This window comes from Salmo salar, chromosome ssa27, assembly GCF_905237065.1.
Source record: "Salmo salar chromosome ssa27, Ssal_v3.1, whole genome shotgun sequence".
Taxonomy (NCBI): Eukaryota; Metazoa; Chordata; class Actinopteri; order Salmoniformes; family Salmonidae; genus Salmo; species Salmo salar.
The window spans coordinates 36,881,391-36,900,624 of NC_059468.1; the positions used below are offsets into that span (position 1 = coordinate 36,881,391).

Here is a 19,234-nt window from a genome sequence, read left to right on the forward strand (position 1 = left end):
CCAAGGCGCAGCGGGAATGTGGATACTCATAGTTTCTTTTAATAAACTTAAGTAAAGCATCCACAGGCAAAACAATAAACAAATACTCACGACGGCAACAGTGTAGCAGGCTCACAAACGCAGTGCTCACAAACAACTACCCACAACCCCAAAGAAAAACACACACTCCTATATAGGACTCCCAATCAAAGGCAACTCAACACACCTGCCTTCAATTGGGAGTCCAATCCCCCACACAACATTTAACAAACACAAACCCCCTGCCACATCCTGACCAAGACTAACACAATTACGCCCTCTGTTGGTCAGGACGTGACAGTACCCCCCCTCAAGGTGCAGACCCCGGAATGCACCTAAAAAAAAGAAAACACAAAAAAATCCCCAATACCCCAACAAAACCAATAAACAATAACCCCTAAACAATAAGGGAGGGAAGGGAGGGTGGCTGCCGTCACCGACGGCACTGTGCTACACCCTCCCTCCCCAACCCACCTATCCTGGAGGTGGCTCAGGTGCAGGACGTGGACCTCGCTCCACCTTCGGCGTCGCCCACTTCGGTGGCGCCGATAGCTGCGCCGGGCTAACGGACCACTCTGGCTGGGCCGGAGGACAGGCGGGCCACTCGGGCTGGGCCGGAGGACAGTCGGGCCACTCTGGCAGACCCGGAGGACAGTCGAGCCACTCTGGCAGACCCGGAGGACAGTCGGGCCACTCTGGCAGACCCGGAGGACAGTCGGGCCACTCTGGCAGACCCGGAGGACAGTCGGGCCACTCTGGCAGACCCGGAGGACAGTCGGGCCACTCTGGCAGACCCGGAGGACAGTCGGGCCACTCTGGCAGACCCGGAGGGCAGTCGGGCCACTCTGGCAGACCCGGAGGGCAGTCGGGCCACTCTGGCAGACCCGGAGGGCAGTCGGGCCACTCTGGCAGACCCGGGCAGTCGGGCCATTCTGGCAGACCCGGGCAGTCGGGCCACTCTGGCAGACCCGGGCAGTCGGGCCACTCTGGCAGACCCGGGCAGATGGGCCACTCTGGCAGCTCCTGACTGGCGGGCGGCTCTGGCGACTCCTGACTGGCGGGCGGCTCTGGCGACTCCTGACTGGCGGGCAGCTCTAGCAAATCCTGACTGGCGGGCAGCTCTGGCGACTCCTGACTGGCTGGCAGCTCTGGCGGCTCCTGACTGGCGAGGCTGGGCTGACACACTAGATGCCTGATGCGTGGGGCTGGTACTGGACGTGCCAGCCTGGAGACACGCACCTCAGGGCTAGTGCGGGGAGCTGGCCTGGGGCTCCATTCCTGCGCCGCAAAACTGCCCTTGTGCCCGCCCCCCAAAAAAATTATTGGGGCTGCCTCTCGAGTTTACTTAACTCTTCCATAGCCCTGGAAACGCTCATCCTTAACTCTGCCCATGTCCATCCTTCCTCCTCGTTCGTCCGCTGCTTGGTCCCTTGGTGGTGGATAGTTCTGTCACAGTTGTCTTCAAGAATGGACCAAGGCGCAGCGGGAATGGAGATACTCATAGTTTCTTTAAATAAACTTAAGTAAAGCATCCACAGGCAAAACAATAAACAAATACTCACGACGGCAACAGTGTAGCAGGCTCACAAACGCAGTGCTCACAAACAACTACCCACAACCCCAAAGAAAAACACACACTCCTATATAGGACTCCCAATCAAAGGCAACTCAACACACCTGCCTTCAATTGGGAGTCCAATCACCCACACAACATTTAACAAACACAAACCCCCTGCCACATCCTGACCAAGACTAACACAATTACGCCCTCTGCTGGTCAGGACGGGACATATGTGTACTGCATGGGTGGCGAAATGGGTTGAGGAGTCACTCTCCCTCTACTGTAGCCCTTTGATACAGTCCAGAGGATAAACCAGGTCTATTCAAATCAGAGCCTGGAGGTCTGGAGGACTGCTGGTTTTTCTGTTCTACCTGATAATGAATTGCACCACCTGGTGTCCCAGGTCTAAATCAGTCCTATATTAGAGAGGAAGAATGTAAATACGCGGTGGAACTGGCTTCCAGGTCCAGATTTGTAATTGGCTGGGGGAGCTAGTGGTGACTGTCTCAGTTGGATGGGATCAGGAGGGTGAAACCGTCGCGGCTCTTCCTGAAGTCTGCAATGGCCTGGCCGGCCTTGGTCTCCACGGTTACGCTCTTGGGCTTACCCCGCATGTGCAGCTGGACGGCCGAACAGCAAACCTTCACTGGGAGAGGGGTGTTCCTCACACTGAAACACAAACAAACACACACACAAACACAGCCTGTTAACGTACTGATAATTCAATGACAAACGCTTCATGCAGGAGTACACCACAGTCCCTTGTTTAGATATAAAGCAAAATAACATACATTACCATTCAAAAGTTTGGGGTCACTTAGAAATGTCCTTGTTTTGAAAGATGTATTTTTTTTTTTTAAATGTGTCCATTTAAAATTACATCAAATTGATCAGAAATACAGGGTAGACATCGCAAAGTCAGCGTATTGCAAACAGTATTACTATTTGTAACAAGGTTACATACTACCCCTTTCCATCTCTATATGACATGTTGTGATTGGTATGCCAGTAAAGGACAGTCAATACAGCACAGAGAGTCTTTCCAATTGTAATACAAGGTAATTATACCCCTTATCTACTTAAGCAATAAGGCACCTCGGGGGTGTGGTATATGGCCAATATAGCACGGCTAAGGGCTGTTCCTAGACACGACGCAACGCAGAGTGATATATTGGTCATATACCACAAACTCCCGAGGTGCCTTATTGATATTATAAACTGGTTACCAATGAAATTAGAACAGTAAAAATAAATATTTGTCAAACCCGTGGTATACCGTCTGACACACCACAGCTGTCAGCCAATCAGCATTCAGGGCCCGAACCACCCAGTTTACTATTCTGTTTTAATAACTATATCTTAGCCTCTCAGAGGACTACCATCCTGGAGGACTACCATCCTCTCCTCTATCCTGGAGGACTACCAGCCTCTATCCTGGAGGACTACCAGCCTCTCCTCTATCCTGGAGGACTACTAGCCTCTCCTCTATCCTGGAGGACTACCAGTCTCTCCTCTATCCAGGAGGACTACCAGCCTCTCCTCTATCCTGGAGGACTACCATCCTCTCCTCTATCCTGGAGGACTACCATCCTCTCCTCTATCCTGGTGGACTACCAGTCTCTCCTCTATCCTGGAGGACTGCCAGTCTCTCCTCTATCCTGGAGGACTGCCAGCCTCTCCTCTATCCTGGAGGACTGCCATCCTCTCCTCTATCCTGGAGGACTGCCAGCCTCTCCTCTATCCTGGAGGACTACCAGCCTCTCCTCTATCCTGGAGGACTACCAGCCTCTCCTCTATCCTAGAGGACTACCATCCTCTCCTCTATCCTGGAGGACTACCAGCCTCTCCTCTATCCTGGAGGACTACCAGCCTCTCCTCTATCCTGGAGGACTACCATCCTCTCCTCTATCCTGGAGGACTACCATCCTCTCCTCTATCCTGGAGGACTACCAGCCTCTCCTCTATCCTGGAGGACTACCATCCTCTCCTCTATCCTGGAGGACTACCAGCCTCTATCCTGGAGGACTGCCAGCCTCTCCTCTATCCTGGAGACTACCAGCCTCTCCTCTATCCTGGAGACTACCATCCTCTCCTCTATCCTGGAGGACTACCATCCTCTCCTCTATCCTGGAGGACTACCATCCTCTCCTCTATCCTGGTGGACTACCAGTCTCTCCTCTATCCTGGAGGACTGCCAGTCTCTCCTCTATCCTGGAGGACTGCCAGCCTCTCCTCTATCCTGGAGGACTGCCAGCCTCTCCTCTATCCTGGAGGACTGCCAGCCTCTCCTCTATCCTGGAGGACTGCCAGCCTCTCCTCTATCCTGGAGGACTACCAGCCTCTCCTCTATCCTGGAGGACTACCAGCCTCTCCTCTATCCTGGAGGACTACCAGTCTCTCCTCTATCCTGGAGGACTAACATCCTCTCCTCTATCCTGGAGGACTACCAGCCTCTCCTCTATCCTGGAGGACTGCCAGCCTCTCCTCCATCCTGGAGGACTGCCAGCCTCTCCTCTATCCTGGAGGACTACCAGCCTCTCCTCTATCCTGGACTACCATCCGCTCCTCTATCCTGGAGGACTACCCGTCTCTATCCTGGAGGACTACCAGTCTCTCCTCTATCCTGGAGGACTGCCAGCCTCTCCTCTATCCTGGAGGACTGCCAGCCTCTCCTCTATCCTGGAGGACTGCCAGCCTCTCCTCTACCCTGGAGACTACCATCCTCTCCTCTATCCTGGAGGACTACCAGCCTCTCCTCTATCCTGGAGGACTACCAGCCTCTCCTCTATCCTGGAGGGCTGCCAGCCTATCCTCTATCCTGGTGGACTACCAGTCTCTCCTCTCTCCTGGAGGACTACCAGCCTCTCCTCTATCCTGGAGGACTACCATCCTCTCCTCTATCCTGGAGGACTACCATCCACTCCTCTATCCTGGTGGACTACCAGTCTCTCCTCTATCCTGGAGGACTGCCAGTCTCTCCTCTATCCTGGAGGACTGCCAGCCTCTCCTCTATCCTGGAGGACTGCCAGCCTCTCCTCTATCCTGGAGGACTACCAGCCTCTCCTCTATCCTGGAGGACTACCAGCCTCTCCTCTATCCTGGAGGACTACCATCCTCTCCTCTATCATGGAGGACTACCATCCTCTCCTCTATCCTGGAGGACTACCAGCCTCTCCTCTATCCTGGAGGACTACCATCCTCTCCTCTATCCTGGAGGACTACCAGCCTCTATCCTGGAGGACTGCCAGCCTCTCCTCTATCCTGGAGCCTACCAGCCTCTCCTCTATCCTGGAGACTTCCATCCTCTCCTCTATCCTGGAGGACTACCAGCCTCTCCTCTATCCTGGAGGACTACCAGCCTCTCCTCTATCCTGGAGGACTACCATCCTCTCCTCTATCCTGGAGGACTACCAGCCTCTCCTCTATCCTGGAGGACTACCATCCTCTCCTCTATCCTGGAGGACTACCAGCCTCTCCTCTATCCTGGAGGACTACCAGCCTCTCCTCTATCCTGGAGGACTGCCAGCCTCTCCTCTATCCTGGAGGACTGCCAGCCTCTCCTCTATCCTGGAGGACTGCCAGCCTCTCCTCTATCCTGGAGGACTGCGAGCCTCTCCTCTATCCTGGAGGACTACCAGCCTGTCCTCTATCCTGGACTACCAGCCTCTCCTCTATCCTGGAGAACTACCAGCCTCTGTCACACACCCATTGTGTAAAAATGGTTTGTAAGTGCAGTATTTGCATTTTTCTCAGTATGAATTGATGATACCACTTAATCATATTGCAGAAAGGTGTGTGTGTGTGTGTGTGTGTTTATGCTTGTGCTGTATACAGGGCTTGTGTTGTTACTGTATCCGACCCAGTGCTTGTGTTGTTACTGTATCCGACCCTGTGCTTGTGTTGTTACTGTATCCGACCCAGTGCTTGTGTTGTTACTGTATCTGACCCTGTGCTTGTGTTGTTACTGTATCCGACCCTGTGCTTGTGTGCTGTACTGAAGCTCCTCTGTTACACACCCTATCCCTAAGCTGACAGTTGTCCCGGGAAGAGAGGGACGACAGGAGGAAGAGAAATGGAAGAGACGGGAAAGATGGGGGGGGGGCGACAGTCCCCAAAGTCACTCAAACCTCTTTTACTCCCTCTTCCTCCCCCTCTACTTCCCCATTCCTCACCCCTCATCCTCCCCCTCACACCCCTTTATTCACTATCAGTCCCCCTCCCAGAGCCACACACAGATGACCCTGCGGCCCTCAAACCCACTGACCTCCCAGCATCCCTGGGTTTTGATGAATCACATGCGATACTGATCTAAGGAGCAAGGACATATTTATTGACCACCTGCCCAGAGGAAGCTGCCTGGTGTAAGCCCACCAGGGGAATTCTGTTTCAACTTCACACTATGCTCCGGGCTATGACAGGGGGATTTGACTAATATAGCTGGGCCACAGAACTACAATAAGTTGAGGGAATAGGCCGGGGGGGGGGGTCAGGGGTCCGGAACATAATTACTAATAATTTGTAGAGCGCAAATTGAACGGAAGAACCCCAAACAGATATAATATTTGACTAAAACATAATCATTTCAAAACTTCCTTACATTTGAATACGATCACGTGGGAATATCTTGGAACAGAATTCCAAAATTAAAATCACTTGGAGCTGATTTGCTGGTGTATTTCAGTATTTTATGTCCCCGCCCCCCCCCCCCAAAAAAAACGAAACAATTATATATATATATAAATATATAGAGTTGAAGTGGGAAGTTTACATACACTTTGGTTGGAGTCATTAAAACTCATTTTTCAACCACTCCACAAATTTCTTGTTAACAAACTATAGTTTAGGCAAGTTCATCTGTAAAAACAATAGTACGCAAGTATAAACACCATGGGACCACGCAGCCGTCATACAACCTCAGAAAGGAGACGCATTCTGTCTCCTAGAGATGAACATACTTTGGTGCTAAAAGTGCAAATCAATCCCAGAACAACAGCAAAGGACCTTGTGAGGATGCTGGAGGAAACAGGTTCAAACTTATCAATATCCATAGTAAAACGAGTCCTATAATCGACATAACCTGAAAGGCCGCTCAGCAAGGAAGAAGCCACTGCTCCAAAACTGCCATAAAAAAGCCAGACTACAATTTGCACATAGGGACAAAGATTGTACTTTTTGGAGAAATGTCTGATGAAACAAAAATAGAACTGTTTGGCCATAATGACCATCGTTATGTTTGGAGGAAAAAGGGGGATGCTTGCAAGCCGAAGAACATCATCCCAACCGTAAAGCACGGGGACGGCAGCATCATATTGTGGGGGTGCTTTGCTGCAGGAGGGACTGGTGCACTTCACAAAATAGATGGCATCATGAGGTAAGAAAATTATGTGCATATATTGAAGCAACATCTCAAGACATCAGTCAGGAAGTTAAAGCTTGGTCGCAAATGGGTCTTCCAAATGGACAATGACCCCAAGCATACTTCCAAAGATGTGGCAAAATGGCTTAATGGCTTAAGGACAACAGTCAAGGTATTGGAGTGGCCATCACAAAGCCCTGACCTCAATCCTATAGAAAATGTGTGGGCAGAACTGAAAAAGCGTGTCCGAGCAAGGAGGCCTACAGTCCTGATTCAGTTACACCAGCTCTGTCAGGAGGAATGGGCCAAAATTCACCCAACTTATTGTGGGAAGCTTGTGGAAGGCTACCCAAAACGTTTGACCCAAGTTAAACAATTTAAAGGCAATGCTACCAAATACTAATTGAGTATATATAAACTTCTGACCCACTGGGAATGTGATGAAAGAAGTAAAAGCTGAAATAAATCATTCTCTCTACTATTATTCTGACATTTCACATTCTTAAAATAAAGTGGTGATCCTAATTGACCTTAGACAGGGAAAATGTCTAGGATTAAATGTCAGGAAGTGTGAAAAACTGAGTTTAAATGTATTTGGCTAAGGTGTATGTAAACTTCCGACTTCAACTGTATATATACACACACACACACACACACACACACACACACACACACACACACACACACACACACACACACACACACACACACACACACACACACACACACACACACACACACACACACACACACACACACACACACAAAAGTTGAGTAACTTAGAAATGTCCTTGTTTTTGAAAGAAAAGCTATTTTTTTGTCCATTAAAATAACATCAAATGAATCAGAAATACAGTGTAGACATTGTTAAAACCTGTTTGGGATAGGGGGCAGTATTCTCACGGCCGGTTAAAAAACATACCCGATTTAATCTGGTTACTACTCCTGCCCAGAAACTAGAATATGCATATAATTAGTAGATGTGGATAGAAAACACTCTAAAGTTTCTAAAACTGTTTGAATGGTGTCTGTGAGTATAACAGAACTCATATGGCAGGCCAAAACCTGAGAAGATTCCATACAGGAAGTGCCTTCTCTGACAATTTGTTGTCCTTCTGTAGCATCTCTATCGAAAATACAGCATCTGTGCTGTAACGTGACATTTTCTAAGGCTTCCATTGGCTCTCAGAAGGTGCCAGAAAGTGTAATGGGGTGTCTGCAGTCTCTGGGCGAAGAACAGCAGGAGAATTTGTGAGTGGTCAGCCTGGGAACAGTGACACTGGAGATGCGCGTCCACGAGACTACTACATTTTTTTCTTTTAGCCTTTGAATGAATACAACGTCGCCCGGTTGGAATATTATCGCTATTTTATGAGAAAAATAGCATAAAAAATGATTTTAAACAGCGTTTGACATGCTTCTAAGTACGGTAATGGAATATTTTGATTGTTGTTGTCACAAAATGCGCATCACCCTTTGGATAGTGACCTGAACGCACGAACAAAACGGAGCTATTTGAATATAACTATGGATTATTTGGAACCAAAACAACATTTGTCGTTGAAGTAGAAGTCCTGGGAGTGCATTCTGACGAAGAACAGCAAAGGTAATCCAATTTTTCTAATAGTAATTCTTAGTTTACTGAGCACCAAACTTGGTGGGTGTCAAATTAGCTAGCCTGTGATGGCCGAGCTATCTACTCAGAATATTGCAAAATGTGCTTTCGCCGAAAAGCTATTATAAAATCAGACATGGCGATTGCATAAAGGAGTTCTGTATCTATAATTCTTAAAATAATTGTTATGTTTTTTGTGAACATTTATCATGAGTAATTTAGTAAATTCACCGGAAGTTTTCGGTGGGTATGCTAGTTCTGAACATCACATGCTAATGTAAAAAGCTGTTTTTCTATATAAATATGAACTTGATTGAACAAAACATGCATGTATTGTATAACATAATGTCCTAGGAGTGTCATCTGATGAAGATCATCAAAGGTTAGTGCTGCATTTAGCTGTGGTTTGGGTTTATGTGACATATATGCTTGCTTGGAAAATGGCTGTGTGATTATTTGTGTCTATGTACTCTCCTAACATAATCTAATGTTTTGCTTTCGCTGTAAAGCCTTTTTGAAATCGGACAATGTGGTTAGATTAACGAGAGTCTTATCTTTAAAATGGTGTAAAATAGTTGATTGTTTGAGAAAATTGAGTTGTGGTATTTTAGTTGGTTTTGTATTTCGCGCCGTGCGATGCCGTTGGCTGTTGGCTAGGGGTTCCGCTAGCAGAACGTCTGTCCTTAACAGGCGTTGTAAATGACTATTGTAGCTGGAAACGGCAGATTTTTTTAATGGAATATCTACATAGGTGTACAGAGGCCAATTATCAGCAACCATCACTCCTGTGTTCCAATGGCACGTTGTGTTAGCTAATCCAAGTTTATCATTTTAAAAGGCAAATTGATCATTAGAAAACATTTTTGCAATTATGGTGGTGGCAGCATCATGCTGTAGGGATGTTTTTCAGCAGCAGAGACTGGGAGACTAGTCAGGATCGAGGCAAAAGATGAACAGAGCAAAGTACAGAGAGATCCTTGATGAAAACCTGCTCCAGAGCGCTCAGAACTTCATGCTGGGGGAAAGGTTCACCTTTCCAGCAGGACAACGACCCTAAGGACACAGCCAAGACAACGCAGGAGTGGTTTTGGGACAAGTCTCTGAATGTCCTTGAGGGGCCCCAATCGAACATTTCTGGAGAGACCTGAAAATATCTGTGCAGCAACGCTCACCATCGAACCTGACAGAGCTTGAGAGGATCTGCAGAGAAGAATGGGAGAAACTCCCCAAAGACAGGTGTGCCAAGCTTGTAGCTTCATACCCAAGAAGACTCGAGACTGTAATCGCTGCCAAAGGTGCTTCAACAAAGTACTGAGTAAAAGGTCTGAATACTTATGTGATATTTCCTTTAAAAAAATTATATAAATTAGCAAAATAATCTAACAACCTGTTTTTGCTTAGTCATTATGGGGTATTGTGTTTAGAATGATGAGGAAAAAACACTCCTTTATCAATTTTAGAATAAGGCCGTAACGTAACAAAATGTGGAAAAAGTCAAGGTGTCTGGATACTTTCTGAAGGCATAAGGGGGTTCCATTTGAGATGCAGACCTGGTGTTTACGACCTGGTTTCACTCGCTGGTCTAAAGGGGGTTTGGTCTGGTTCATAAATAGGGTGATGTTCTCGGCTCCACCATCTGCCAAGAAGACCTCATAATGCTGTAGCCCAATTATTCATCCTTGTGGAATCGACCGCCGACAGAACTGGGGCGCAGCAGCACCTCCTGGGCTGCGTCTCCAATGGCAGCCTATTCCATACCTATTGCAGTACTTTTGATCAGGGTCCACGGGGGCTCTAGTCAAAAATACTCCACTTTATAGGGAATAGGGTGCTGTTTTGGACGGAGACCTGGAGGGGCCTGAGGACCACGTCTCTATCTCAGCCCCTTCATTTCCCCTGTCATATCCTCTATGCTGTTGGAGTGTGATAATCCGATGTGAACATATCCCTCTATTGTCTCCATTATGGAGAACTATGAGGCCATTTAGTGCTGAGCTGTGGCTGGGTGTTTGTATCTGCTCTGGCTCCTGCCACACAATGTTACAGTGTTAGTGATGGTGCTGCGAGGGTGTGTGTGTGTGTCTATGTGTGTGTGTGTTTAACTATACTTAGTAGTAAACTAACATTTAACCAACTGGGGATATTATGTTAGTCGCCATAAGGAAAAATACTTTTTCTATGTGGTTCAGCGTTAGGGTTAGTTGTGTGTGTGTGTGTGTGTCTACATGAGTTGTCTAGGATATATGACTCGCTTCAGGAAACTAGGCGTATGTCGCACATCACTACATAACAGGAGCAGAATTTCAACATATTTTTTATTTATTTTTAATCAAAATGTTTTTTTTGTTTGTTGCAGAAATGCCTTCTGGAACATGTGAACTTTCATGTGCCTTAAGGATACCCCCCCTTTTGTTTTTTCAATTTTTGCCTAAAATGACATACCCAAATCTAACTGCCTGTAGCTCAGGCCCTGAAGCAAGGATATGCACATTCTTGGTATCATTTGAAAGGAAACACTGAACTTTGTGGAAATTTGAAAGGAATGTAGGAGAATATAAAAGAATAGATCTGGTAAAAGATAATACAAAGAAAAAAAAAACATTTTTTTGTACAATCATCTTTGAAATGCAAGAGAAAGGCCATAATGTATTATTCCAGCCCAGGTGCAATTTAGATTTTGTCCACTAGATGGCAGCAGTGTATGTGCAGTTTTAGACTGATCCAATAAACCAGTGCATTTCTGTTAAAAATGTTGTATCAAGACTGCCCAAATGGGCCTAATATGTTTATTAATAACTTTTCATGTTCAAAATTATGCACTCTCCTCAAACAATAGCATGGTATTCTTTCACTGTAATAGCTACTGGACAGTGCAGTTAGATTAAGAAGAATGTAAGCTTTCTGCCAATATCAGATATGTCCTGGGAAAGTTTCTTGTTACTTACAACCTCATGCTAATTGCATTAGCCTATGTTAGCTCAACCGTCTCGTGGAAGGGACACCGATCCCGAAGAAGTGTTAATAACAAACTTGTGTTCCATCCATAAATAGAAATAAAAATTGTTAAATTACGAGCCTAGTTGGTTTAGTCATGGAAAAACACAGGAACCTTCCCACTAGCCATGATTGGCTGAGATAATGTATGGGCTGGACATGCCAGGAGATGAGTTTAGATTGTTCTGCCATGTTGCATGCTTCTGTCTATAAACGTGAGCTGTTCAGTATGTGTTGACAGTCCTTTCTACCACACTGTTTTTTTGAACGTTTGAAGGTTAGCCATTGAGAACTACAAAAGCATTGCTACTTTTCTCAACAACGTTGATGCCCTGGATTTAGCAGGCGCTATCGACAGATCAGTAGGAAAAAGTTATTGGCTACTTTTTGCACACGCCACGGTCAGTGTGAACCGGAGTGACTTGACACGAAGCTGGCCAAACAAGATGTAGCTACAAACAAAACTGAGTTAAATGGTTCCAGTCTGCCGTGAACCGTTCATCCATGTATATGGGTAAGAGTCTAGCTACATTTTCCAGATAAGTTTCTAATCTTGTCAGAAAGTCATTTTATTGCAAATTAAAGCATACTGTTAGCTAGCAAACGTTAGGTTTCTGGCTTGCTAGCTAACATTACGTGTATGATCTGTGTAGTAATATTATTAGAATCAGAAAACCATTTGCATTGCTAGTTTTTATTTCACCTTTATTTAACCAGGTAGGCTAGTTGAGAACAAGTTCTCATTTACAACGGCGACCTGGCAAAGATAAAGCAAAGCAGTTCGACACATACAACACAGAGTTACACATGGAATAAACAAACATACAATCAATAATACAGTAGAAAAATATATATACAGCATGTGCAAATGAGGTGGGATAAGAGAGGTAAGGCAATACATAGGCCATGGTGGCGAAGTAATTACAATATAGAAATTAAACAGTGGAATGGTAGGATGTGCAGAAGATGAATGGCAAGTAGAGATACTGGGGTGCAAAGGAGCAAGATAAATAAAGAAATACAGTATGGGGATGAGGTAGATTGGATGGGCTATTTACAGATGAGCTATGTACCGGTGCAGTGATCTGTGAGCTGCTCTGATAGCCTAATATTAGCTAGTTAACATTGAACATAGTTGGTTAGCTTTAGCTACCTGCAGATTGGTAGTAGGTTGAGTTGGGGTTATGCCAGTTCATTGTTTAGCTAGCTAGCTACACGTCTAAACAATAGACTGCACTTCGGCCAGATTATTACATGACCCATCAAATTAGCCAGGTGTGTCTGGGGGGTGATTATGGCCATCTATTGTATTTCATGAACATGTGTACATGTCTAGACAATAGTGACCCATCCACTTAGCTAGATGTGGCTGGGGGTGATTACAGCCATCTATTGTATTTCATGAACATGTGTACATGTCTAGCTTGTTATGGATAGGGGGCAGTATTTTCACGGACGGATAAAAAACGTACCCGATTTAATCTGGTTATTACTCCTGCCCAGAAACTAGAATATGCATATAATTATTAGCTTTGGATAGAAAACACTCCAAAGTTTCTAAAACTGTTTGAATGGTGTCTGTGAGTATAACAGAACTCAAATGGCAGGCCAAAACCTGAGAAGATTCTGTACAGGAAGTACCCTGTCTGACCATTTCTTGGCCTTCTTTGCCATTTCTATCCAAAACAGGGGATCTCTGCTGTAACGTGACATTTTCTAATGCTCCCATAGGCTCTCAGAAGGCGCCAGAACGTTGAATGATGACTCTGCTGTCTCTGGCTGAAAAACAGTAGCGCATTTGGCAAGTGGTCGATCTGAGAACAATGAGACTGGGGCACGCGTGCACGAGACGACTCCATGTTTACATTTTCAGTCTTTGAACGAAAACAACGACTCCCGGTCGGAATATTATCGCTTTTTTACGAGAAAAATCGCATAAAAATTGATTTTAAACAGCGTTTGACATGCTTCAAAGTACGGTAATGGAATATTTTGAAATTTTTTGTCACGATACGCGTCGGGCGCGTCACCCTTTGTTACCCTTCGGATAGTGTCTTGAACGCACAACAAAACGCCGCTATTTGGATATAACTATCGATTATTTGGAACCAAACCAACATTTGTTATTGAAGTAGAAGTCCTGGGAGTGCATTCTGACGAAGAACAGCAAAGGTAATCCAATTTTTCTTATAGTAAATCTGAGTTTGGTGAGTGCCAAACTTGGTGGGTGTCAAAATAGCTAGCCATGATGGCCGGGCTATCTACTCAGAATATTGCAAAATGTGCTTTCACCGAAAAGCTATTTTAAAATCGGACATAGCGATTGCATAAAGGAGTTCGGTATCTATAATTCTTAAAATAATTGTTATGTTTTTTGTGAACGTTTATCGTGAGTAATTTAGTAAATTCACCGGAAGTGTTTGGTGGGAATGCTAGTTCTGAACGTCACATGCTAATGTAAAAAGCTGGTTTTTGATATAAATATGAACTTGATTGAACAAAACATGCATGTATTGTATAACATAATGTCCTAGGAGTGTCATCTGATGAAGATCATCAAAGGTTAGTGCTGCATTTAGCTGTGGTTTTGTTTTTTGTGACATTATATGCTAGCTTGAAAAATGGGTGTCTGATTATTTCTGGCTGGGTACTCTCCTGACATAATCTAATGTTTTGCTTTCGTTGTAAAGCCTTTTTGAAATCGGACAGTGTGGTTAGATAAAGGAGAGTCTTGTCTTTAAAATGGTGTAAAATAGTAATATGTTTGAAAAATTTAAGTTTTCGGATTTTCGAGGAGTTTGTATTTCGCGCCACGCCCATCATTGGATATTGGAGCAGGTGTTCCGCTAGCGGAACGTCTAGATGTAAGAGGCTAGACAGTAGTGACCCATCCACTTAGCTAGATGTGGCTGAGGGGTGGTTATAAGATTTCTTTCACATGACCCATCAATGTAGATAAGTGTCTGGGTAACCGTAATCTAATAACAATCAAATATTTATCAAATATTTTTATCTGGACACTTTGTTTTTGATATTGCTACTATGCAAGTACTATAACTGTACCGTTTACACCTTCCTTATCCTGTGCATGTGACAAATAAACATAAATTTTATGTGATATAGCATTTGTTTACCATATGGCCTCACATGTAAATCCTTAAAGAGATGGGTGGGAGTAAGGCTTAAGAGGGTGTGAACAATGCTGAATGGGTGTAGACAAAGCAAAGCCCTCAAGTAGGTGTGCCAAAAATATTCAAGGGACATTTTCTCAAAAGTTTATCAACTTTCAAAGCAGAATTACTTTCCCATTGTTCCTCAACTGCAGTGCATTTTCTATCTCTGAGTCTCTACTTTTATCCAATGAAAAAAAAACACACACATTTTGCTACATAAGACCGAATCGAGGTGATCAGTCACATATCATCATTGTTGGCCCAAACCAAGCCTTTCTTCAACAATGTAAGATATTACTTCACTTCACTGTCAAACAAAACATCTATGGAAATCAAAGTCTTATATGAAACAAACCAATACAACTTTACCTGACAAGGTAACACATCATTTAACACAAGTCCAGAAGGGTGGAAAAGCTTTCTGCAGGTGTCAGGTATACACAGGGAGTCAGGAAGCAGGTGCAGAAGAAGAGTTTAATAACAATGATGCAAATGGGAAGGAAAAAAACTGGAGACACGCACTGAACATGAAAACAAACCAATACTGCCTGATGACTGAGGCTACTGAGGGCTAAATAAAGGGAAGGTTATCAAGGCGATGATGAAGTCCAGGTGTGCATAATAATGGGGACAAGGTGTGTGTAACGATGGGGACCAGGTGTGTGTAACGATGGGGACCAGGTGTGTGTAACGATGGGGGACCAGGCGTGTGTAACGATGGGGGACCAGGTGTGTGTAACGATGGGGACCAGGCCTGTGTAACGATGGGGGACCAGGTGTGTATAACGATGGGAGGAGGCGTGTGTAACGATGGGGGACCAGGTGTGTGTAACGATGGGGACCAGGCCTGTGTAACGATGGGGGACCAGGTGTGTGTAACGATGGGGACCAGGTGTGTGTAACGATGGGGACCAGGTGTGTGTAACGATGGGGACCAGGTGTGTGTAACGATGGGGACCAGGCCTGTGTAACGATGGGGGACCAGGTGTGTGTAACGATGGGGACCAGGCCTGTGTAACGATGGGGGACCAGGTGTGTGTAACGATGGGGGACCAGGTGTGTGTAACGATGGGGACCAGGCCTGTGTAACGATGGGGGACCAGGTGTGTGTAACGATGGGAGGAGGCGTGTGTAACGATGGGGGACCAGGTGTGTGTAACGATGGGGACCAGGCCTGTGTAACGATGGGGGACCAGGTGTGTGTAACGATGGGGACCAGGTGTGTGTAACGATGGGGACCAGGTGTGTGTAACAATGGGGACCAGGTGTGTGTAACGATGGGGACCAGGTGTGTGTAACGATGGGAGGAGGCGTGTGTAACGATGGGGGACCAGGTGTGTGTAACGATGGGAGGAGGCGTGTGTAACGATGGGGACCAGGCCTGTGTAACGATGGGGGACCAGGTGTGTGTAACGATGGGGACCAGGTGTGTGTAACGATGGGGACCAGGTGTGTGTAACGATGGGGACCAGGTGTGTGTAACGATGGGGGACCAGGTGTGTGTAACAATGGGGACCAGGCCTGTATAACGATGGAGGACCAGGTGTGTGTAACGATGGGAGGAGGCGTGTGTAACGATGGGGGACCAGGTGTGTGTAACGATGGGGACCAGGCCTGTGTAACGATGGGGGACCAGGTGTGTGTAACGATGGGGGACCAGGTGTGTGTAACGATGGGGACCAGGCCTGTGTAACGATGGGGGACCAGGTGTGTAACGATGGGAGGAGGCGTGTGTAACGATGGGGGACCAGGTGTGTGTAACGATGGGGGACCAGGTGTGTGTAACGATGGGGACCAGGTGTGTGTAACGATGGGGACCAGGTGTGTGTAACGATGGGGACCAGGTGTGTGTAACGATGGGGACCAGGCCTGTGTAACGATGGGGGACCAGGGGTGTGTAACGATGGGGACCAGGTGTGTGTAACGATGGGGGACCAGGTGTGTGTAACGATGGGGGACCAGGTGTGTGTAACGATGGGGGACCAGGTGTGTGTAACGATGGGAGGAGGTGTGTGTAATGATGGTTTCCAGGTGTGTGTGTAACGATGGGGACCAGGCCTGTGTAACGATGGGGGACCAGGTGTGTGTAACGATGGGGACCAGGTGTGTGTAACGATGGGGGACCAGGTGTGTGTAACGATATGGGACAAGGTGTGTGTAATGATGGGGACCAGGTGTGTGTAACGATGGGGACCAGGCCTGTGTAACGATATGGGACAAGGTGTGTGTAATGATGGGGACCAGGTGTGTGTAACGATGGGGACCAGGCCTGTGTAACGATATGGGACAAGGTGTGTGTAATGATGGTTGCCAGGGCCGGTGATTAGTAGACCAGCAACGTTAAGCGCTGGAGAAAGGGAGTAGGTGTGACAGCAGGGTCAACACTGTAGCCTGGTCCCGGTTGGCAAGACAGCACAAACAGACCCAGGACCAGGCTAACTACACCTTGTGTTTTGAGAACACATCATATTCATTTGATTCACACATTGCCATACACCTTTTCCTATGAAAACAACATGACAGACAATGATTCCTCACCATACAGTACATATCCCAGCGGCTGTCTGGGTTCCTTACTGAGTCACCACATATCTAGTCATATCAGGGTAACAGAGATGAGAACATCCCAACACCATCAATGGGTTCCAAGTAATTAGCTGCCTGTTAGAGGTGCTCACAGTATCAAGGCACATATTCAAGAGAGTAGGATCAGGAACCCTTGTCCATGTAATCTTATTCATTATGGCAAAACTGATCCTAGATCAACACTCCTACTCCGAGACGCTTTGTGAATAATTTTATGGGATCTGGGCTGCAACTGTGATGACTGCTACTCCTAATATTAACAACAACAGGCTCCAGAACAGCCTGATGACTACACGACCAGGTCCTGAAGACTCAGCTCACTACCAGGGGGCTCAGCGGCTGTCTGGGTTCCTTACTGAGTCACCACAATGCCTGCACTACAGCCACTTCCTCTAAAACAGAGTAATTTCCCTGTAATTTCTCTGTATGCATTCCAGACAGTGCTTTCTGTGTGACAAATTGCAAAGAAAGCTACCTAGCAGCATCTCCCTCATAGCACCTCCATAGCACCTCCATAGCACCTGCTGTAACACTATCTGTCTGTGAAGAAAACCATGGCAGGCAGGGCTATTTATAGCAATGTGTCCATGGGGTGTTAAAAGAGTGTGCCCCAGAAATACAAGTATGTTGCTTTGTGGTTGAATGGTTTAAATAAGATAAAAATTAGAACAAACTCATCCCAAAGAATGAAAACTCACTAAACTGACATTCACTCTCCCCTCATCCCTTTCTCTTCCCTCATCCCTCTCTCCCTCCCTTCACACTCCCTCATCCGTCTCTTCCTCCCTTCACACTCCCTCATCCCTCTCTCCCTCCCTTCACACTCCCTCATCCCTCTCTACAAATGCTCCCCTCATCCCTCTATCCCACCTCCGCTCCCTCCCTTCACACTCCCCTCATCCCTCCCTCCCTCCCTCCCTCCACTCTCCCTCATCCCTCTCTACACATGCTCCCCTCATCCCTCTATCCCTCCCCTCGCTCCCTCCCTTCACACTCCCCTCATCCCTCCCTCCACTCTCCCTCATCCCTCTCTACACATGCTCCCCTCATCCCTCTATCACTCCCCCCTCCCTTCACACACTCCCTCGTCCCTCTTTCCCTCCCTTCACACACTCCCTCATCCCTCTCTCCCTCCCTTCATCCAGGCAGGTATAACTGGCCGTCAGAAGGGGATCAAACAGCATATGTCAGTCGGTCGACCGCTCTACCTAGCCAACTATCCCACCATGAGAGACAGGCCCTCTACCTAGCCAACTATTCCACCATGAGAGACAGGCCCTCTACCTAGCCAACTATTCCACCATGAGAGACAGGCCCTCTACCTAGCCAACTATTCCACCATGAGAGACAGGCCCTCTACCTAACCAACTATTCCACCATGAGAGACAGGCCCTCTACCTAACCAACTATTCCACCATGAGAGACAGGCCCTCTACCTAACCAACTATTCCACCATGAGAGACAGGCCCTCTACCTAACCAACTATTCCACCATGAGAGACAGGCCCTCTACCTAGCCAACTATTCCACCATGAGAGAACGGTCAGGCCCTCTACCTAGCCAACTATTCCACCATGAGAGACCGGCCCTCTACCTAACCAACTATTCCACCATGAGAGAACGGTCAGGCCCTCTACCTAACCAACTATTCCACCATGAGAGTCAGGCCCTCTACCTAACCAACTATTCCACCATGAGAGACAGGCCCTCTACCTAGCCAACTATTCCACCATGAGAGACCGGTCAGGGCCTCTACCTAACCAACTATTCCACCATGAGAGAAAGGCCCTCTACCTAACCAACTATTCCACCATGAGAGACAGGCCCTCTACCTAACCAACTATTCCACCATGAGAGACAGGCCCTCTACCTACCCAACTATTCCACCATGAGAGACAGGCCCACTACCTAGCCAACTATTCCACCATGAGA

General features: G+C 46.8%; 1 protein-coding gene across 1 annotated transcript in view; it reads right to left on the reverse strand.

Annotated features, from left to right (window-relative positions):
* Nucleotides 1-1,286: 1,286 nt before the first annotated feature.
* Nucleotides 1,287-19,234, reverse strand: part of LOC106589038 (unconventional myosin-Ig) — an 84,284-nt gene continuing 66,336 nt past the window's right edge. Inside the window, exon 22 of the mRNA XM_014178690.2 lies at nt 1,287-2,248. Within this exon, the coding sequence (XP_014034165.2) occupies nt 2,086-2,248 (163 nt within the window). The 3' untranslated portion in view covers nt 1,287-2,085. The remainder of the gene's footprint in view (nt 2,249-19,234) is intronic.